This window comes from Bolinopsis microptera, chromosome 11 (genome assembly GCF_026151205.1).
Source record: "Bolinopsis microptera isolate Bmic1 chromosome 11, MBARI_Bmic_1.0, whole genome shotgun sequence".
In the NCBI taxonomy this organism is placed as follows: domain Eukaryota; kingdom Metazoa; phylum Ctenophora; class Tentaculata; order Lobata; family Bolinopsidae; genus Bolinopsis; species Bolinopsis microptera.
The window spans coordinates 659544-683407 of NC_087082.1; the positions used below are offsets into that span (position 1 = coordinate 659544).

Sequence of the window (23864 nt, forward strand, 5' to 3'; positions counted from 1 at the left end):
AGGGTGATGTGGTTAAAGCTTAGCAGTTCCTTGGAGTAAAGGGTGGTGTGGTTAAAGCTTAGCAGTTCCTTGGAGTAAAGGGTGATGTGGTTAAAGCTTAGTAGTTCCTTGGAGTAAAGGGTGATGTGGTTAAAGCTTAGCAGTTCCTTGGAGTAAAGGGTGATGTGGTTAAAGCTTAGCAGTTCCTTGGAGTAAAGGGTGATGTGGTTAAAGCTTAGCAGTTCCTTGGAGTGAAGGGTGATGTGGTTAAAGCTTAGCAGTTCCTTTGAGTAAAGGGTGATGTGGTTAAAGCTTAGTAGTTCCTTGGAGTAAAGGGTGATGTGGTTAAAGCTTAGCAGTTCCTTGGATTAAAGGGTGATGTGGTTAAAGCTTAGCAGTTCCTTGGAGTAAAGGGTGATGTGGTTAAAGCTTAGCAGTTCCTTGGAGTAAAGGGTGATGTGGTTAAAGCTTAGCAGTTCCTTGGAGTAAAGGGTGATGTGGTTAAAGCTTAGCAGTTCCTTGGAGTAAAGGGTGATGTGGTTAAAGCTTAGCAGTTCCTTGTAGTAAAGGGTGATGTGGTTAAAGCTTAGCAGTTCCTTGGAGTAAAGGGTGATGTGGTTAAAGCTTAGCAGTTCCTTGGAGTGAAGGGTGATGTGGTTAAAGCTTAGCAGTTCCTTGGAGTGAAGGGTGATGTGGTTAAAGCTTAGCAGTTCCTTGGAGTAAAGGGTGATGTGGTTAAAGCTTAGCAGTTCCTTGGAGTAAAGGGTGGTGTGGTTAAAGCTTAGCAGTTCCTTGGAGTAAAGGGTGATGTGGTTAAAGCTTAGCAGGACCTTGGAGTAAAGGGTGATGTGGTTAAAGCTTAGCAGTTCCTTGGAGTAAAGGGTGATGTGGTTAAAGCTTAGCAGTTCCTTGGAGTAAAGGGTGATGTGGTTAAAGCTTAGCAGTTCCTTGGAGTAAAGGGTGATGTGGTTAAAGCTTAGTAGTTCCTTGGAGTAAAGGGTGATGTGGTTAAAGCTTAGTAGTTCCTTGTAGTAAAGGGTGGTGTGGTTAAAGCTTTTCAGTTCCTTGGAGTAAAGGGTGATGTGGTTAAAGCTTAGTAGTTCCTTGGAGAAAAGGGTGATGTGGTTAAAGCTTAGCAGTTCCTTGGAGTAAAAGGTGGTGTGGTTAAAGCTTAGCAGTTCCTTGTAGTAAAGGGTGGTGTGGTTAAAGCTTATCAGTTCCTTGGAGTAAAGGGTGATGTGGTTAAAGCTTAGCAGTTCCTTGAAGTAAAGGGTGATGTGGTTAAAGCTTAGCAGTTCCTTGGAGTAAAGGGTGATGTGGTTAAAGCTTAGCAGTTCCTTGGAGTAAAGGGTGGTGTGGTTAAAGCTTAGCAGTTCCTTGGAGTAAAGGGTGATGTGGTTAAAGCTTAGCAGTTCCTTGGAGTAAAGGGTGATGTGGTTAAAGCATAGCAGTTCCTTCGAGTAAAGGGTGATGTGGTTAAAGCTTAGTAGTTCCTTGGAGTAAAGGGTGATGTGGTTAAAGCTCAGCAGTTCCTTGGAGTAAAGGGTGATGTGGTTAAAGCTTAGCAGTTCCTTGGAGTAAAGGGTGATGTGGTTAAAGCTTAGCAGTTCCTTGGAGTAAAGGATGATGTGGTTAAAGCTTAGCAGTTCCTTGGAGTAAAGGGTGATGTGGTTAAAGCTTAGCAGTTCCTTGGAGTAAAGGGTGATGTGGTTAAAGCTTAGCAGGACCTTGGAGTAAAGGGTGATGTGGTTAAAGCTTAGCAGTTCCTTGGAGTAAAGGGTGATGTGGTTAAAGCTTAGCAGTTCCTTGGAGTAAAGGGTGATGTGGTTAAAGCTTAGCAGTTCCTTGGAGTAAAGGGTGATGTGGTTAAAGCTTAGCAGTTCCTTGGAGTAAAGGGTGATGTGGTTAAAGCTTAGCAGTTCCTTGGAGTAAAGGGTGATGTGGTTAAAGCTTAGCAGTTCCTTAAGGTAAAGGGTAATGTGGTTAAAGCTTAGCAGTTCCTTGGAGTAAAGGGTGATGTGGTTAAAGCTTAGCAGTTACTTGGAGTAAAGGGTGATGTGGTTAAAGCTTAGCAGTTCCTTGGAGTAAAGGTTGATGTGGTTAAAGCTTAGCAGTTCCTTGGAGTAAAGGGTGATGTGGTTAAAGCTTAGCAGTTCCTTGGAGTGAAGGGTGATGTGGTTAAAGCTTAGTAGTTCCTTGGAGTAAAGGGTGATGTGGTTAAAGCTTAGCAGTTCCTTGGAGTAAAGGGTGATGTGGTTAAAGCTTAGTAGTTCCTTGGAGTAAAGGGTGATGTGGTTAAAGCTTAGCAGTTCCTTGGAGTGAAGGGTGATGTGGTTAAAACTTAGCATTTCCTTGGAGTAAAGGGTGATGTGGTTAAAGCTTAGCAGTTCCTTGGAGTGAAAGGTGGTGTGGTTAAAGCTTAGCAGTTCCTTGGAGTAAAGGGTGATGTAGTTAAAGCTTAGCAGTTCCTTGGAGTAAAGGGTGATGTGGTTAAAGCTTAGCAGTTCCTTGGAGTAAAGGGTGATGTGGTTAAAGCTTAGCAGTTCCTTGGAGTAAAGGGTGATGTGGTTAAAGCTTATCAGTTCCTTGGAGTAAAGGGTGATGTGGTTAAAGCTTAGCAGTTCCTTGAAGTAAAGGGTGATGTGGTTAAAGCTTAGCAGTTCCTTGGAGTAAAGGGTGATGTGGTTAAAGCTTAGTAGTTCCTTGTAGTAAAGGGTGGTGTGGTTAAAGCTTATCAGTTCCTTGGAGTAAAGGGTGATGTGGTTAAAGCTTAGTAGTTCCTTGGAGTAAAGGGTGATGTGGTTAAAGCTTAGCAGTTCCTTGGAGTAAAGGGTGGTGTGGTTAAAGCTTAGCAGTTCCTTGTAGTAAAGGGTGGTGTGGTTAAAGCTTATCAGTTCCTTGGAGTAAAGGGTGATGTGGTTAAAGCTTAGTAGTTCCTTGGAGTAAAGGGTGATGTGGTTAAAGCTTAGCAGTTCCTTGAAGTAAAGGGTGATGTGGTTAAAGCTTAGCAGTTCCTTGGAGTAAAGGGTGATGTGGTTAAAGCTTAGCAGTTCCTTGGAGTAAAGGGTGGTGTGGTTAAAGCTTAGCAGTTCCTTGGAGTAAAGGGTGATGTGGTTAAAGCTTAGCAGTTCCTTGGAGTAAAGGGTGATGTGGTTAAAGCTTAGCAGTTCCTTCGAGTAAAGGGTGATGTGGTTAAAGCTTATTAGTTCCTTGGAGTAAAGGGTGATGTGGTTAAAGCTTAGCAGTTCCTTGGAGTAAAGGGTGATGTGGTTAAAGCTTAGCAGTTCCTTGGAGTAAAGGGTGATGTGGTTAAAGCTTAGCAGTTCCTTGGAGTAAAGGATGATGTGGTTAAAGCTTAGCAGTTCCTTGGAGTAAAGGGTGATGTGGTTAAAGCTTAGCAGTTCCTTGGAGTAAAGGGTGATGTGGTTAAAGCTTAGCAGTTCCTTGGAGTAAAGGGTGATGTGGTTAAAGCTTAGCAGTTCCTTGGAGTAAAGGGTGATGTGGTTAAAGCTTAGCAGTTCCTTGGAGTAAAGGGTGATGTGGTTAAAGCTTAGCAGTTCCTTAAGGTAAAGGGTGATGTGGTTAAAGCTTAGCAGTTCCTTGGAGTAAAGGGTGATGTGGTTAAAGCTTAGCAGTTACTTGGAGTAAAGGGTGATGTGGTTAAAGCTTAGCAGTTCCTTGGAGTAAAGGTTGATGTGGTTAAAGCTTAGCAGTTCCTTGGAGTAAAGGGTGATGTGGTTAAAGCTTACCAGTTCCTTGGAGTGAAGGGTGATGTGGTTAAAGCTTAGCAGTTCCTTGGAGTAAAGGGTGATGTGGTTAAAGCTTAGCAGTTCCTTGGAGTAAAGGGTGATGTGGTTAAAGCTTAGCAGTTCCTTGGAGTAAAGGGTGATGTGGTTAAAGCTTAGCAGTTCCTTGGAGTAAAGGGTGATGTGGTTAAAGCTTAGCAGTTCCTTGGAGTAAAGGGTGATGTGGTTAAAGCTTAGCAGTTCCTTGTAGTAAAGGGTGATGTGGTTAAAGCTTAGCAGTTCCTTGGAGTAAAGGGTGATGTGGTTAAAGCTTAGTAGTTCCTTGTAGTAAAGGGTGATGTGGTTAAAGCTTAGCAGTTCCTTGTAGTAAAGGGTGGTGTGGTTAAAGCTTATCAGTTCCTTGGAGTAAAGGGTGATGTGGTTAAAGCTTAGCAGTTCCTTGGAGTAAAGGGTGGTGTGGTTAAAGCTTAGCAGTTCCTTGTAGTAAAGGGTGGTGTGGTTAAAGCTTATCAGTTCCTTGGAGTAAAGGGTGATGTGGTTAAAGCTTAGCAGTTCCTTGGAGTAAAGGGTGATGTGGTTAAAGCTTAGTAGTTCCTTGAAGTAAAGGGTGATGTGGTTAAAGCTTAGCAGTTCCTTGGAGTAAAGGGTGATGTGGTTAAAGCTTAGCAGTTCCTTGGAGTAAAGGGTGGTGTGGTTAAAGCTTAGCAGTTCCTTGTAGTAAAGGGTGGTGTGGTTAAAGCTTATCAGTTCCTTGGAGTAAAGGGTGATGTGGTTAAAGCTTAGTAGTTCCTTGGAGTAAAGGGTGATGTGGTTAAAGCTTAGCAGTTCCTTGTAGTAAAGGGTGATGTGGTTAAAGCTTAGCAGTTCCTTGGAGTAAAGGGTGATGTGGTTAAAGCTTAGCAGTTCCTTGGAGTAAAGGGTGATGTGGTTAAAGCTTAGCAGTTCCTTGGAGTAAAGGGTGGTGTGGTTAAAGCTTAGCAGTTCCTTGTAGTAAAGGGTGGTGTGGTTAAAGCTTATCAGTTCCTTGGAGTAAAGGGTGATGTGGTTAAAGCTTAGTAGTTCCTTGGAGTAAAGGGTGATGTGGTTAAAGCTTAGTAGTTCCTTGAAGTAAAGGGTGATGTGGTTTGGAGACTTCCTCTATAACTTCGTCCGTCGGTGCGTATCTGCAAGTGTAGCAATTCAAAAAAGAAATTGTAGAATTATTGAGTCAAACATAAAAATGTATGAATATGAGTTTTAATTGATGTTTGTGTACAATCAGACATGCAACGCAAATTTGTGTTGAACAAATAAATCTCACTAATTTATTTAGTCATCATAAGATCATATGAATATGCTTTAATTGATTTTTTTTTCGTATGATCAGGGAAAATCGAACACAGCGCAAATTTATATTCACACTCATGCAAACTGCAAAGCAAGACAAACTAGTAACACTCTCGCCCTCGCCTCACACTCATACACTCACGGTACACACCTTTCAAATTCGGTTTTCTGAGAAATAAATGTTTTCGTAAAACTACAAGAGTTGTGTACTCTAGTACAGAGTTGTGTATGCGGAAAACTTACTCTTAAACTTGAAAGCGATATTAATTTGTATAACCGAAATGAAAGGGCTATTTGCCAACAAAAAAAAGATAACCATTAATGTAAATGAATGTAAATAATCTAGAACAAATGTATCAGAAAATAGGCTTGTATATTACCGTTTGGACATAAAAGCGCGGGTTATAGTTTCAGTAGCACTTTCGTCGTCACCAACTTCATCCTCACCACCACTGTCGTCATCAGAGCTGAGCCACTCTTGTGCTATCTTCTCTTCCAACACCACTGCAGGCAATACAGGTATAACAAGAAATGCGGCCGCTTTTTTTGTGGATGGCCGCTCAATTTCCCGATCCGTGATGGCATATTTTATCATATTCCATACAACCTGGGGACCCCAGTTTTTACTGTTTATAAGCATGCAGATATAATGGCGGAGTGACAGGCCGAGCGCCACCATGTTAATATAATTCCATATTGAATTTGAAAATCGTGTATATTTCTATGTAACCATATGCTTATTGTTTATGCAACCTGACACCCGACACGGATCTGTGCAAAATAGTAATAGTAACTCAAAATATTAGTAGTATGCTATCAATTAGTGCCTAGTGGGATACGTACATGATGGTGAAATTAATAATGTACTTGGTCAGTTCAGCGCCGCGCGCCAACAATTATTTAATTCAGATTATTGCGCAAAATAACTTTGCGCAGGTAGTCACGTGGGCGATAACAGTGCGCGAGGGCACGTATGTACGCACGCACGCACGCTCGCACGGTCGCAAGCTACCATATACAAAAAAAACCTCGTTCGCTAACCCTTGTCCTTGACTCTTTTGTGCCTTCGGCACTTTGAGTCATGGATCGGGAAAAAATGGACGTTGGAAGTTTAAACTATCGCATTACTATAATAGTACATATTGTAATGAAGGAATGAAAAAAGTAAAATGTACAGGAAATTCTATAACTTACTTCTTTCCTTTACAAATTTAGGAGTACTGTCACAGAGCAGTTCGATGACTCTGACCGCCGCCCACACCAGGTTTTGGAACAGGAATATGAAAAGCATTCTCGCTAACATTAGCTCCAACCAAAACCTGGACTGATCTGCCCTGGCCGGTTGGATGTAGGACCAATATCTGGGAATAAAGAGATTAGTATTAGAACGAGGGAACTGAGACCGGGCTATAATACTGGAAAATAAACAGCTGACAGCGAGAATGAATAGTAAAAAGAATGATAAGGTGCATTCTCTCAACTCTGGGTTGTAAAGATGGAAAAAACAAGTTAAACACTGACATCACGTGACTTTTGTATATAAGTATAGTGCTTGTTGAAAACGGCTTCATTCGAGGTCACTAAAATAATCAATCAGCTTCTAGCAACTTCTCGACTAAATCGAAAATGTGTTTACCTGCACGTTTGGTTTGTTTGAGATCCATCAGATTCTTCACGGACAAAGTCATGGCTAGCCAACATGAAATCCACGTAACTGCTCCCTTCGGTCTCGTAGTTACGCTTATATATCATTAATGGTAACCAATCAAAAGTAAATGCTATCAAAATAGCGTTCACAAGGATGGCTATTCGGGACAGAACTTCTAGAATGTTCATCCACGTTCCTGAGTACCAAGGTTATAAATTAGTTTTCTTATCAACTAGGTTACTATGGTTACTAGGTTACTAGGTTACTAGGTTACTAGGTTACTATCAAAAGATCATCAACTGTTTACCGTAAAATAAAAACTGTATACTAAATACTAATTAATACTAAATATTGATTTTTATACATATACCAACATTAAACATATAATACATGTATTATCTTATGTAATACTAAAAACAATCACCTATTCCCTCTGATCTGAAGCCGATAGGTCTACGAACCCTCTTTACGTATCTGGTAGCATCCTGACGTAACTGAGAGGTCCACAGTCATGTTACTTGAATAAATTGAAAGCTATCATTCCAAGCTATCGTGGCGGAATTTGTCGCGATATGGTGAAAATTTACAATCACAAATCTAAATAGCGAATTTTTAAAATGTCAGCAAGAATATTGATGTCATGATATTATTGAATACGAAAAGCAGTAAAATTTAAAATTGTTTTTTAATTTTATTAGGTTATATTACCTGCCATATGTTAATAAAGAGACAAATGAGGGGAGCTAGCGGGAAAGCAGTAACGAACATAGTTAGGAAACCTGTGTGAAATTGGAGTAAAATGGACACAATAATATACAAGCATTGATGTGTGAGAATAATCTCTGTTGCAATTAAATTGTATTCTTAATCTTTGTAAATACAAAATAATTCGGCATTTACAAACAATTGCAAAACCAACTTACCAAGCTGAATGATGTTATTGACATACTCCTGGTACATCTCTGTAGGTTCAGCAAGTTCGAAATCTTGAACATATTGAGATCTGGAGTTTTCTGGAGATGTTAAATTGAGTTAAAAATTGTAACTTAAAATTAACAACCCAATTCTAACTGAACAATGTTGATCAAGAGTATAATGATTGAACCATATTAAGGTTTTGTTTAATAATAAGATAATTTTTCCACAGAATACATTACAACAATGCGACTCATAAATAATACTCCAATCCGGATTTTACACTTTGTTAAATAATATAACAAATTGCTTATACTCACTGAAGTCTTCAAGATTTTGTTTGGCCATGTTTTTCCACCTTTGAGCAAATTCACAGCAGCCAACAAAAGGAGAAAGTAACTTCAACTTCAACTCCTCCTGGATCCTGTTTATATTCAGGGTTCTGATTATGTCCTTCAGTATCGGGACCAGCTGTTTTACTGACATGATTAATATCATCTGTATAGATACCTGTGTAGTTTGTTTATCAGGTAAATTATAGTGGCAGTTATTTGTCAGTACGTATATAGAAAATCATGGATCATCAAACGGTATCTCGAAACTGGGAACCGAAAATATGCGAATAAATAAGGACCTATATAATTAAGACTCGGTGTAATTTAAAAGATTAGTGAGGTAATGCCATTACCTCACTAACTAATTACTAACTAATTACTAACTGATTACTAACTAATTACTAACTAATTACAAACTAATTACCTCACTCATGCACCCTCCAGGAGCACAGCCCTGTATCTTCAGTGAAGTTCCGTACAGATATCTCGGGTTAGATGGCGACGTTATACTGAAATACCGTTGTTATCACTTTTTATTTTCTCTACTCTTGCCGAAGGCAAAAAGGTCGTAGGGAATAAGTAATCGGGTTTGGATATATGAAGTGGCCCGATGGACCTGCGATGATGACAAAAGTCTGCTCCTTCGCAATATAGAGTCTATATTGCGAAGGAGCAGACTTATAGACCACTGACCACTCCCATAAAATTAAGTTTATAGGAAGCGTCTGTTATGCTGCGCGCGACGCTAGCCATGTGTTAATTAATTACAGTGAAATTCCTCCTTCGCAAAGTTATTTTCCGCAATTTTCTGGATCCTTTTTTGTTGATGCGCGGCGCTGCATTGGTCAAATAAATCGTCAATTTTTACCATGCACGAATCCCACTCATTTATATAAAAAAACATAGTATGTAAATATAGTGCACTTTTTTCCAGTCACACTTTTCACTCAAAAGAATTAATGGTACAAGTACATCGTAGGGGAAATTGATCGTGCGTGGTTTAACTGAAGCGAAATTCTTGTTATATTAGGATTTAGGGGTTACAATAAATTCAGCAATGTAAAAGATATATAATTATCCCCGTACTCACTTTCCCTTGAAGAAGGCAATATAGAACAAAGTGCTGTAGTAGTTGACAAACTCAAACAGGTAAATTTTAAAAGAAAGATGATTGTCGTGATCACGCTGTGTTCTGTGGTTTTCCATGTTGGTTAACTTGTTCGCTATTATCCTGTACACCTGGTAACATTATCTGTGTAACTATGGTAACTAGTAGTGTAACTATGGTAACTAGTAGTGTAACTATGGTAACTAGTAGTGTAACTATGGTAACTAGTAGTGTAACTATGGTAAATAGTACTAGTAGTGTTGGTTAACTTGTTCGCTATTATCCTGTACACCTGGTAACATTATCTGTGTAACTATGGTAACTAGTAGTGTAACTATGGTAACTAATAGTGTAACTATGGTAACTAGTAGTGTAACTATGGTAACTAGTAGTGTAGCTATGGTAACTAGTAGTGTAACTGTGGTAACTAATAGTGTAACTATGGTAACTAATAGTGTAACTATGGTAACTAGTAGTGTAACTATGGTAACTAATAGTGTAGCTATGGTAACTAGTAGTGTAACTATGGTAACTAATAGTGTAACTATGGTAACTAGTAGTGTAACTATGGTAACTAATAGTGTAACTATGGTAACTAATAGTGTAACTATGGTAACTAGTAGTGTAACTATGGTAACTAGTAGTGTAACTATGGTAACTAGTAGTGTAACTATGGTAACTAGTAGTGTAACTATGGTAAATAGTACTAGTAGTGTTGGTTAACTTGTTCGCTATTATCCTGTACACCTTGTAACATTATCTGTGTAACTATGGTAACTAGTAGTGTAACTATGGTAACTAGTAGTGTAACTATGGTAACTAGTAGTGTAACTATGGTAACTAGTAGTGTAACTATGGTAAATAGTACTAGTAGTGTTGGTTAACTTGTTCGCTATTATCCTGTACACCTGGTAACATTATCTGTGTAACTATGGTAACTAGTAGTGTAACTATGGTAACTAGTAGTGTAGCTATGGTAACTAATAGTGTAACTATGGTAACTAGTAGTGTAACTATGGTAACTAGTAGTGTAACTATGGTAACTAGTAGTGTAACTATGGTAACTAGTAGTGTAACTATGGTAACTAGTAGTGTAACTATGGTAACTAGTAGTGTAGCTATGGTAACTAGTAGTGTAACTATGGTAACTAGTAGTGTAACTATGGTAACTAGTAGTGTAACTATAGTAACTAGTACTAGTAGTGTTGGTTAACTTGTTTGCTATTATCCTGTACACCTGATGAAGACCAGGAAATATTTATCAAATTTTTAAACCAGTCAAAAAACGTGAGTAAATTAACGACCTAACTGAAGACTTATCTATTAACACTCACGTATGATAGGCAGATGATAAGCGTAACTCACGTATGATAGGCAGATGATAAGCGTAGCGCTGAGACTCCCCGTCACACAAATAGCTATCTCATTAGCATATTTTCTGGTAAAAGGGTTGTAATCCTTGGCCCTTTGTATTGAAAGGCTTAGCGAGTAGTTGTAGACAGTTATTGTAAGGGTCATCATAACTGCCATAGCCAGCTGAAATCAGATAAATATATATGAGAAATAGATTAAAAATAGATTTAAATATAGATTTTTAAAAAATAGAAGATTAAAATAGATTTCAATGCTAGACTTTATTTCGCGTAAACTATGTCAATATTTCACTGTAATTGTAAATGCAATAGTGACCAACTAATATAGGCTATAGTCGCTATATTAGTTAGTCGCTATATTATAGCTACTAACTTATATAGCTACTAACTAATATAGCTACTAACTAATATAGCTACTAACTAATATAGCTACTAACTAATATAGCTACTAACTAATATAGCTACTAACTAATATAGCTACTAACCAATATAGCTACTAGCTAATATAGCTACTAACTAATATAGCTACTAACTAATATAGCTATCAACTAATATAGCTACTAACCAATATAGCTACTAACCAATATAGCTACTAACCAATATAGCTACTAACTAATATAGCTACTAACTAATATAGCTACTAACTAATATAGCTACTAACTAATATAGCTACTAACTAATATAGCTACTAACTAATATAGCTACTAACTAATATAGTGACTAACTAATATAGCTACTAACTAATATAGCTACTAACTAATATAGCTACTAACTAATATAGCTACTAACTAATATAGCTACTAACTAATATAGCTACTAACTAATAAAGCTACTAACTAATATAGCTACTAACTAATATAGCTACTAACTAATATAGCTATTAACTAATATAGCTACTAACTAATATAGCTACTAACATATTTATCTACTAACTAATATATAGCTACTAACTAATATAGCTACTAACTAATTTAGCTACTAACTAATATAGCGACGACGGTGAACCCCAGGAAGTATTGGGGAAGTCTGTGTAGAAAGGTTATGTGTTGTTCTCTTGTCTTCGTTACATCATTCCATCGGAATACTTTTGTTTTGGTCAGTTTGTACTTTACCCTCACTTCTGCCTGAATGCAGAGTGAACTAAGAATATCTTGAAAAATGTAAAATTCGCATGACAGGGATGTGATGATGGTGAACTCATATTAAAATTGATATTATTAATATTTCAGTAAATATAGTAGTGTAACTATGGTAACTAGTAGTGTAACTATGGTAACTAGTAGTGTTACTATGGTAACTAGTAGTGTTACTATGGTAACTAGTAGTTAATGTGCCTTACCGAAGCGCTCCTACTGTTAGTTGTACCCCAAGTGTGTGCTATAGTACTTTGCTGTCGCTTCCAAAACGTCACGAATATCGCTAGCCAGGCCATCATGATTATAGAAAATACTATAACTGCACCGTTGTTAGCCACACTCGTTATCTAGAACAAAGAATCAATAATTCAAAATGTTTATTACAACGAGAACTGGCGAGTACATTATTAACGATGAACAGAAAAAAGTAAATGTGGATGAAATAAGAACTTTTTGATTATTACACTGGTAGTGAAGCAATAGTCTGACAAATAAGTAGCGTTGCAGGTTCCATCTATATAGCAGTCCGCACACATCAAATATTTTTCCCCGCTTTCACAAATATGCCGTGCTGTGTCAGTCCAAGTCATCTGCAGCAGACCGTATATGAAAACAGCAGTTCCTGCTATAGCAGGTATCACCAGGGACATGTTGTAGAATCCTGAAATACACAGACCGGCTTTAGTGGGGACTACTCTAAAGGTTTTAAACGGACAAATTAAATTCAAGTGTTCCTAGATGTTTATTTGCTTATAGTATAGGTCCCAATGTTATTGCGGGTATGGTATTTCTTACTGCACACTACCGTGTTTTAGTAGTACCCTAAACCCTCTTTCAATACATGTTCCGATATACTGAGCTACTCCTTGTATAATGTATATCTGGGTTTATTTAGAAGCATTCAATTCTGCATAATTATGTATTGTTAGAAAAGATTTACATTTTTTAAATGTGTGAGTTTCTGAACATCCAACTGTATCAGAAGCATGGAAAGTTTGTAACTGGATTCCATAAAAATTATTTGCTAAGTCTATGGTGCTGATATCTCAGAAGAAATGTGACTCACCCCCCCCCCCCCCCCCCCCCCCCCCCCCCTAGCATGTGACTCACCGACATAAGCAAAGTACATGGCAGTCACAGATCCGAAGTAGTTTCTCACGATGTTGAGGGGTTGGAACTTCCACTTCATATGAGACGAGCTCCAGAAGTACCGCAGTAACTTTCTGGGATTGTCTATCTGTTCTGAGGGCGAGGAGAGAGAACTGTTACTGCTGATCTTGCCGGAAATAAAACCAACTGTTATCAGAATCTGATCTTTCAGAGTAAAAAGTTAAGAGACAAGTGTTATACCTTCGATGTTGATCTCACTCCACTTTTGTTTTTTTCCAGAGACATCACTTCTAATCTTATACCCTCCAGCATGTAGCGGATATGCTGTTTCAAAACACCCCTCTCGGTACATGTCGCTCAGTTTATAACTAGCTTTTAACTTGCTTTCATTTGCTTCTGGGTTTTCGAGAATCCTGAATACCTGGGAGAAACAGCATTACAACAAGGAGACTGAATACCTGGGAGAAACAGCATTACAACAAGGAGACTGAATACCTGGGAGAAACAGCATTACAACAAGGAGACTGAATACCTGGGAGAAACAGCATTACAACAAGGAGACTGAATACCTGGGAGAAACAGCATTACAACAAGGAGACTGAATACCTGGGAGAAACAGCATTACAACAAGGAGACTGAATACCTGGGAGAAACAGCATTACAACAAGGAGACTGAATACCTGGGAGATACAGCATTACAACAAGGAGACTGAATACCTGGGAGAAACAGCATTACAACAAGGAGACTGAATACCTGGGAGAAACAGCATTACAACAAGGAGACTGAATACCTGGGAGAAACAGCATTACAACAAGGAGACTGAATACCTGGGAGAAACAGCATTACAACAAGGAGACTGAATACCTGGGAGAAACAGCATTACCACAAGGAGACTGAATACCTTGGAGAAACAGCATTACCACAAGGAGACTGAATACCTGGGAGAAACAGCATTACAACAAGGAGACTGAATACCTGGGAGAAACAGCATTACAACAAGGAGACTGAATACCTGGGAGAAACAGCATTACAACAAGGAGACTGAATACCTGGGAGAAACAGCATTACAACAAGGAGACTGAATACCTGGGAGAAACAGCATTACAACAAGGAGACTGAATACCTGGGAGAAACAGCATTACCACAAGGAGACTGAATACCTGGGAGAAACAGCATTACAACAAGGAGACTGAATACCTGGGAGAAACAGCATTACAACAAGGAGACTGAATACCTGGGAGAAACAGCATTACAACAAGGAGACTGAATACCTGGGAGAAACAGCATTACAACAAGGAGACTGAATACCTGGGAGAAACAGCATTACAACAAGGAGACTGAATACCTGGGAGAAACAGCATTACAACAAGGAGACTGAATACCTGGGAGATACAGCATTACAACAAGGAGACTGAATACCTGGGAGAAACAGCATTACAACAAGGAGACTGAATACCTGGGAGAAACAGCATTACAACAAGGAGACTGAATACCTGGGAGAAACAGCATTACAACAAGGAGACTGAATACCTGGGAGAAACAGCATTACAACAAGGAGACTGAATACCTGGGAGAAACAGCATTACCACAAGGAGACTGAATACCTTGGAGAAACAGCATTACCACAAGGAGACTGAATACCTGGGAGAAACAGCATTACAACAAGGAGACTGAATACCTGGGAGAAACAGCATTACAACAAGGAGACTGAATACCTGGGAGAAACAGCATTACAACAAGGAGACTGAATACCTGGGAGAAACAGCATTACAACAAGGAGACTGAATACCTGGGAGAAACAGCATTACAACAAGGAGACTGAATACCTGGGAGAAACAGCATTACCACAAGGAGACTGAATACCTGGGAGAAACAGCATTACAACAAGGAGACTGAATACCTGGGAAAAACAGCATTACAACAAGGAGACTGAATACCTGGGAGAAACAACATTACAACAAGGAGACTGAATACCTGGGAGAAACAGCATTACCACAAGGAGACTGAATACCTGGGAGAAACAGCATTACAACAAGGAGACTGAATACCTGGGAGAAACAACATTACAACAAGGAGACTGAATACCTGGGAGAAACAACATTACAACAAGGAGACTGAATACCTGGGAGAAACAGCATTACCACAAGAAGACTGAATACCTGGGAGAAACAGCATTACCACAAGGAGACTGAATACCTGGGAGAAACAGCATTACAACAAGGAGACTGAATACCTGAGAGAAACAGCATTACAACAAGGAGACTGAATACCTGGGAGAAACAGCATTACAACAAGGAGACTGAATACCTGAGAGAAACAGCATTACAACAAGGAGACTGAATACCTGGGAAAAACAGCATTACAACAAGGAGACTGAATACCTGAAAGAAACAGCATTACAACAAGGAGACTGAATACCTGGGAGAAACAGCATTACAACAAGGAGACTGAATACCTGGGAGAAACAGCATTACAACAAGGAGACTGAATACCTGGGAGAAACAGCATTACAACAAGGAGACTGAATACCTGGGAGAAACAACATTACAACAAGGAGACTGAATACCTGGGAGATACAGCATTACCACAAGGAGACTGAATACCTGGGAGAAACAGCATTACAACAAGGAGACTGAATACCTGGGAGAAACAGCATTACAACAAGGAGACTGAATACCTGGGAGAAACAGCATTACAACAAGGAGACTGAATACCTGGGAGAAACAGCATTACAACAAGGAGACTGAATACCTGGGAAAAACAGCATTACAACAAGGAGACTGAATACCTGGGAGAAACAGCATTACCACAAGGAGACTGAATACCTGGGAGAAACAGCATTACCACAAGGAGACTGAATACCTGGGAGAAACAGCATTACAACAAGGAGACTGAATACCTGGGAGAAACAGCATTACAACAAGGAGACTGAATACCTGGGAGAAACAGCATTACCACAAGGAGACTGAATACCTGGGAGAAACAGCATTACAACAAGGAGACTGAATACCTGGGAGAAACAGCATTACCACAAGGAGACTGAATACCTGGGAGAAACAGCATTACAACAAGGAGACTGAATACCTGGGAGAAACAGCATTACAACAAGGAGACTGAATACCTGGGAGAAACAGCATTACAACAAGGAGACTGAATACCTGGGAGAAACAGCATTACAACAAGGAGACTGAATACCTGGGAGAAACAGCATTACAACAAGGAGACTGAATACCTGGGAGAAACAGCATTACAACAAGGAGACTGAATACCTGGGAGAAACAGCATTACAACAAGGAGACTGAATACCTGGGAGATACAGCATTACAACAAGGAGACTGAATACCTGGGAGAAACAGCATTACAACAAGGAGACTGAATACCTGGGAGAAACAGCATTACAACAAGGAGACTGAATACCTGGGAGAAACAGCATTACCACAAGGAGACTGAATACCTGGGAGAAACAGCATTACAACAAGGAGACTGAATACCTGGGAGAAACAGCATTACAACATCTCGAGTACCAAGGAGACTGAATCAGTCCCTACCAGTCTCAGACAAGGAGACTGAATCAGTCCCTACCAGTCTCAGACAAGGAGACTGAATCAGTCCCTACCAGTCTCAGACAAGGAGACTGAATCAGTCCCTACCAGTCTCAGACAAGGAGACTGAATCAGTCCCTACCAGTCTCAGACAAGGAGACTGAATCAGTCCCTACCAGTATCAGACAAGGAGACTGAATCAGTCCCTACCAGTCTCAGACAAGGAGACTGAATCAGTCCCTACCAGTCTCAGACAAGGAGACTGAATCAGTCCCTACCAGTCTCAGACAAGGAGACTGAATCAGTCCCTACCAGTCTCAGACTGATAGCGGGCTGATAGAAACATTCACATGATCAAACTGAACTGCAAGTAAGTTTGAAATTCCGATTACAAGACCCACAAAAAGGTATTGAATATTAAAATATACTATATGTATTATATATAATACTATATATAATACTAATTACCATTAGTGATCTTTCTGATCTGTTATAGAACTCAGGGTCATCGTGACCAAGAAATTTAGTTTTCTTGGAGTAGTTGAACGGAGCTCGGATCGCTCTGTAAAAAAGATATTTGTGAGTCTGTTGTATAGTCAGATACAAAACTTAATCAAACTTTAAACCAGGTCAGATGGACAACAAAGAGATCTGTTCTGATAATTTGCCTTTCTCTAGATGTAAGAACCTCGGCCCCCTATTCTTTTTGCCGCTCAGTCAACAACTGAGCACCGGGAGTTGACACTTACACTTCATACCTAGTTCATACCGTATTGGAACGTACGTCGTACGGGACCCCTCGAGCAACCGGTGGAGGCTCATTAAGGGACTGCAGCGGCAAGGCTTTACCCAAGATTGTAGCAAGTACCAATCACAGGAGCGATCATCCGCGAGACGACCAATCACGGCGCCTCGAACGTGTCGTCAGGATGGCGGAGCTCAGTGCCTGAGTCGATAACGAGATGATGTGCTAAATTTGAGCTGGCAGGACCAATTATAGAACCGCTATCATCAGACGATAATAGCCTTAATCGGAGCATCTCCAAGGATGGCGAACCACACAGCTCCTCACTTCCGTTTTACCAACTTCCATTCCGGGCACTCGACCTTGTGTTCCAGCACTGACCTCTCTGATGATCTCTGGATCTTGTCTTCTTGGCGAATTATGGACGAGACCAGATCCATCTCCAGACTAGTAGAAGGATGCCGGATTACTGAGCTGCTGACGGCGATAGCAGATCAAGAACCAGCACACCAACCCTCGTCTACTCCTAGCCCTCCGGTCTGTTTACTTGGTCAATACTATATTTTATTGTACTATACTATGATACTTGATACTACTTACCTTGATGACCAGACGTTCTGCTGGTCTTTTCATATACTGTCATTAATCGCTTACACTACAACTGCTAAAACTGCTATATTGCAAGTCTCTGAGACTATGATTGAAAGTTGAGTCGTTACAATTACTAAAAGTGTGCAGTGCCACCAGTAAATTTGAGTCCTTGACACAGAAAGCCGTATTTAATCACAAGCTTAACTCGTACAGTTTCAGGAGGATACAAGTTCTTGGCGAATTAGAGTAACACCATACTGGTGGAGACTATCGATCCCGAAGACCCTCAAGCTAGTCATCATTAGAGCGCTCTAGCTACTAGTAGTTAGACCGCAAGTTATTAAGACTTGTAGTCAGTACTATATACCAGGCGTAGTTAGATCCTATACTGGTTCTTATAGGATGGAGCCCTATAAATTGCGTAGACCTAGTGACTAGTTAGTAGTTACTCCCACGGGAGGTTCCTACACTAGACTTAGAGTTAGAGTATGAGGTACTAAAGTATTTAAGGTATTCAAAAAGTATTTTAAAACCTGGCGAGGAGATTGTCTTTAGTTAAGTTGAGTCTGTCATCGCTGCGATGTAGAATAGAAAAGATAGCGTTCTCTATTTTAGTGGTCCACAACTTGTGATACCGTTCATTTTGGAAAGTAAGTTGTTTGAAGGCAGCTGACTCTCTGTACTCGCTTTCACCCTTCTTCCTTAGACCGTTCTCCATCTAGTTTATAAATTGTTTAGATTCACAACTAAGCAAGAGCGAATATACATAATACATATACATTATACAATATACATGTATCTATTCACTAAAAGTCAAAATAAGCAGTCACTCTATTAATTTTAAAGAATCAAATCTGACTTACAAATAATAAACATTTTAAATAACCTGCGCTTTTAATCTTGAATCGTAGTCCCCCTCCGCATCGGTAGACTCTGACTTAAACTTGCCTATAACACTCTTCACAGCTGACTTCAGCGTCTGAGGGACATACCTGGAAGCGTCAAACGTTCTGTGATTGTCTATATCATCATGTTCTGGTGGCGGTAGTTCGTAGAGACACTCATTGTACATAGCTATCATTCTGTCCACCGGTTTATCGTGCTCCAAGGTTAGAACAGCTCCTGGGGGCAGATTAATTAATTAGTGCTGGAAGAAAGACAAGTTTCAGAGATAAGGCATTCGGCCATGTCAGGAGTACGTGTAAAGAGAGATAATCAGTAATCATGCTAATAGTGGGCGGGTTAAGAGAGTTAATTAGGTCTTTAGGTTACTTTGTAAAGACTTAAATAAGGATAATGTTAATTACTGCGGTCTTTAGGTTACTTTGTAAAGACTTAAATAAGGGTAACGTTAATTACTGCGGTCTTTAGGTTACTTTGTAAAGACTTAAATAAGGGTAATGTTAATAACTGCGGTCTTTAGGTTACTTTGGAAAGACTTAAATAAGGGTAATGTTAATTACTGCGGTCTTTAGGGTACTTTGTAAAGACTTAAATAAGGGTAATGTTAATTACTGCGGTCTTTAGGTTACTTTGTAAAGACTTAAATAACGGTAATGTTAATAACTGCGGTCTTTAGGTTACTTTGCAAAGACTTAAATAAGGGTAATGTTAATTACTAATTCTTTAAGTTACTTTGTAAAGACTTAAATAAGGGTAATGTTAATAACTGCGGTCGTTAGGTTACTTTGTAAAGACTTAAATAAGGGTAATGTTCTAATGATCGTATAACCCTTTGATTAAGTAGTTCTCATACAAGGTTTATATAATTTTCATGATTTGCACACTGTATCTCGACATACACTGTATATCGTCACGCATGTTATATTGTCCTGTAGTAGAATGACTTACAGGCATTTTCTGCTCGATACGCTAGGGACTCCAGATATTCCGTATTTTTGACGGTATAATTCAAAGTGGTCCTGAGATAATTAGATTGAGTTTACGCGGTTCAAATTCAATTTTCGGTCCAACAATAGGCCAAAACAACATGTTTTTTATTTTTGAGCAAGTTAATTTCGTTGGCATATCAGCAAAATTTTCACTGAAGTGTATTAGAACTAGCCTCACAAGATAGTATCAATATTGTGCTAATATTTCAGGACTTCCCCTGTCAGAAATCCAATCGAATGGCGATATAAGGTTGTCGATATACAGTGTGATTACCAAGTTGCTTAGTTGCATGTATGAGCTTATAATGTTTGCACTTTACAGTAGCGAACGGAGACATAAAGCATTTGTTTTGACACGTGCACACTGCACAGCTACCAACCAATCAGCTTGGAGTTAGATATGGACAAAACCTCTGGACACAACACAATTAACAAATGTTCGTTCGGAGAACCTATTAAATTACTACCATAATATGTTATTGATTTTAGATTATGCTAGATTATAAAATACACATGCATATCGGTTTTCATAAAGACCAGCAATCTCATCAACATCCTTTCCTATAATAATCCCAGCTATAATGAGAGGGTGATTCCACAGACAAGCAAAGAAATCGTTTATAATCAAAATAATATCTGTAATATAACTCGGAAAATCAATCGAGCACAAGATATGTCAGGTAATATGCACATAATATGTCACATGTCACGTGCAGCGAGCTGTTAACTTACGGATCCTGCCCCAATGATCCCTGCCCTCCATGTACCCACTAAGCGAAGGGTAGAGTCTGGGAGGGTGGGCAGAGTGGCGAGGAGGAGCTGGTTCAGACTGCTGCCGAGTAAAAGAGTGGGAGATTTCGGCTCCCTGTTGTGGTGCACTCCCCTCCGGCATCTCCTCACATTCCTCACACTCTGCTATCACTTCAGCCTGTTCTATTGGACACACGGGTAAAGCTAAGTCGGACACTAATATATATACTATACGTACTATAACACTGTGTATAACACGGTGGCCAAATGTGCCCATCTTGGCCACCATGCACTAGCTAAGCAAGCGTACCTCGGAGAAATGCAAGAGAAACATGGTTGCTGTGATGATAGCACGTAAAAACCATGTTTCTCCGACACAACCCCGCAGTTCAGCGCTCACTTCATGGCAAGTTCAGCGCTCACTTCATGGCAATAATATTTGCTACTTTTCGTGATCAACATTTCATCTCACAACGTTTGACCCTCAGTATTCACCCTAACCCTAACCCTAACCGCAACCCTAAGCCTAACACAAATACCCAGACAGACCCAAAATTTGAATGGAGATGGGGTAAAACGTCGAATGATGAAATGTTCGTTCCAATCCAGACAAACCACTCGCTATATAACTCACACAAACTCACACAAACTCAAACAAACTCACACAAACTCACACAAACTCACACAAACTCACACAAACTCACACAAACTCACACAAACTCACACAAACTCACACAAACTCACACATACTGATCACACAAACTCACACAAACTCACACAAACTCACACAAACTCAAACAAACTCACACAAACTCACACAAACTCACACAAACTCACACAAACTCACACAAACTCACACAAACTCACACAAACTCACACAAACTCACACATATTGATCACACAAACTCACACACGCACCCTGTTCGGACTTCTGTCGAGTGTAGAGGTCCCTGTCTTGGTGTAGTCGACGCTCCGTCCTCCAACCGCTCACTAGGTTATCTTGAGAAACAGGAGGTGAAGTTTGGTGGAGTTATATAACCGCTCACTAGGTTATCTTGAGAAACAGGAGGTGAAGTTTGGTGGAGTTATATAACCGCTCACTAGGTTATCTTGAGAAACAGGAGGTGAAGTTTGGTGGATCACGGTGACTAATGTGTCGTGCTATTATAGCTGCACTATCTTATTCTATTTGTATTATCTGCACTATCATATTCTATTTGTATTAACTGCACTATCTTATTCTATTTGTATTATCTGCACTATCTTATTCTATTTGTATTATCTGCACTATCTATTCTATTTGTATTATCTGCACTATCTTATTCTATTTGTATTATCTGCACTATCATATTCTATTTGTATTATCTGCACTATCTTATTCTATTTGTATTATCTGCACTATCTTATTCTATTTGTATTATCTGCACTATAAATTATTAAATTATTATTATTATTTGTATTAGCTGCACTATCTTATTCTATTTGTATTATCTGCACTATCTTATTCTATTTGTATTATCTGCACTATCATATTCTATTTGTATTATCTGCACTATCATATTCTATTTGTATTATCTGCACTATCGTATTCTATTTGTATTATCTGCACTATCATATTCTATTTGTATTATCTGCACTATCACATTCTATTTGTATTATCTGCACTATCATATTCTATTTGTATTATCTGCACTATAAATTATTAAATTATTATTATTATTTGTATTAGCTGCACTATCTTATTCTATTTGTATTATCTGCACTATCTTATTCTATTTGTATTATCTGCACTATCTTATTCTATTTGTATTATCTGCACTATCATATTCTATTTGTATTATCTGCACTATCATATTCTATTTGTATTATCTGCACTATCATATTCTATTTGTATTATCTGCACTATAAATTATTAAATTATTATTATTATTTGTATTAGCTGCACTATCTTATTCTATTTGTATTATCTGCACTATCTTATTCTATTTGTATTATCTGCACTATCACATTCTATTTGTATTATCTGCACTATCATATTCTATTTGTATTATCTGCACTATAAATTATTAAATTATTATTATTATTTGTATTAGCTGCATTATCTTATTCTATTTGTATTATCTGCACTATCTTATTCTATTTGTATTATCTGCACTATCATATTCTATTTGTATTATCTGCACTATCATATTCTATTTGTATTATCTGCACTATCTATTCTATTTGTATTATCTGCACTATCTTATTCTATTTGTATTATCTGCACTATCTTATTCTATTTGTATTATCTGCACTATTATATTCTATTTGTCTGTATTCTATTATGTAGCAGACCAATATGATGGTACGGTCATGTTGGTTATCTGCAGCCGTTAGTAGAAAAACAAAAAGGATTGCCATTGATGGCTCCAATGACCAATCTCAAAGTAAAGCCCCTTCAAATTTCAAATTATGTATTTATTATATACTTTTCACCTAGCTATAAGTGGCTTCTCTGTGTAGCTCTCTGATAGCGTAAAATAACGGTTCTATCAATATTTAAGCGTACCGATCTAAGAATTTCCAAGTCTACTGCTAAAAATAAAAGTAGCAAGCCAGATCTATCATCACTCTTGATGACTCTCACTCACCAAAAGGTGGCTCCACTGGTTTCATGAGTAGGAACTTTTCTGCCCAGTTGTCCATTGCGTAATCAGTTCCACATATTTTGATCGCCCTATACTCCTCAAACTTGGAACAGAAATTCTGAAAAAACTACGTTTCAAAGGTTGTATAATCAAGAGGCTTACATATGACATGAACACCCATTAAAAACAATAACTATTTCTGACGTTAGTTTTTGGTTCAGAAAATAAAAGCAAAAACCTCAATTTCTATCTCGAGCCCATTCTCTCTGAGCAGGTTGATATATTCGACTCTCATGATGGCCGCTTTATCTCCCTTTTCTCCCTTCTTCAACTCCTCTATATCATCCTGATCTATCTGTCGGGGGTTTGCGTCCACTGAAGGTTGAGGTGTTAGCTTCCCTTCTATATACACATACATTCCCTTCTATATACACTTACTTGTGTAGTATGTGTATTAGTATTCTTAATACTATTAACAACTTTATAAAAACTTCAAGGAAACTGTATGTATTTAACTTATTGATTTTAAATCAAACCTAGTCCATTGGAAGAGTCCATGTATTTCTTTATGGGTTGGTAAACCAGCACAAAGTCTATCTTATGGTCCTCCGACCAAGGCTCGTAGTTAACTCTGTCCACTACGTCTTCCAACAACTGCAAAACTATTGTTCAGTCTCGTGTCATGTAGGGGTGGAGCATGTTGTGCAACACAAATACAAGAAATACAATTGTCCGGCCTAATTCGGATATTCATTGATTGGTTTACCTGTCTGGCATTTTTTCTGAATTGTCGTCTGAGTTTCTTCTTGGCATGACTCCAAGTTCTTTGAGCGTCTGCTATACTGCCCTGACTAACAGTGTCAAATGTTCCGGTTCGTGTCATCCAACTACAGACCACTATCTTACAATTGGGAGTAGTCATGGAAACATGAAAACGATGTACCTGATCGAGGCGACCCGCTTGTGACTCGACTAGTTTCGGCTTTTTACGGCCATCCACAAGCTCACAAAGTAGTATCACCTCAATAAATTTATTCAAT

At 38.8% G+C, this 23864-nt stretch overlaps 1 protein-coding gene across 1 annotated transcript; it reads right to left on the reverse strand.

Annotated features, from left to right (window-relative positions):
* Positions 1 to 4803: 4803 nt before the first annotated feature.
* Positions 4804 to 23707, reverse strand: LOC134823113 (anoctamin-7-like). Its single transcript, XM_063834456.1, has 24 exons — positions 23591 to 23707; positions 23361 to 23478; positions 23063 to 23199; positions 22828 to 22942; positions 18442 to 18677; positions 18089 to 18273; positions 16688 to 16781; positions 12917 to 13097; positions 12677 to 12808; positions 12031 to 12227; positions 11770 to 11913; positions 11414 to 11554; positions 10423 to 10593; positions 9040 to 9188; positions 8374 to 8458; positions 7935 to 8124; positions 7623 to 7712; positions 7408 to 7478; positions 7124 to 7193; positions 6688 to 6895; positions 6246 to 6412; positions 5432 to 5555; positions 5203 to 5219; positions 4804 to 4888 (listed from the first exon to the last, which is right to left on the reverse strand). Exons 1-24 carry the CDS (start codon positions 23705 to 23707, stop codon positions 4863 to 4865), a joined length of 3165 nt encoding a protein of 1054 aa, XP_063690526.1. The 3' UTR covers positions 4804 to 4862.
* Between the last annotated feature and the right edge of the window lie 157 nt (positions 23708 to 23864).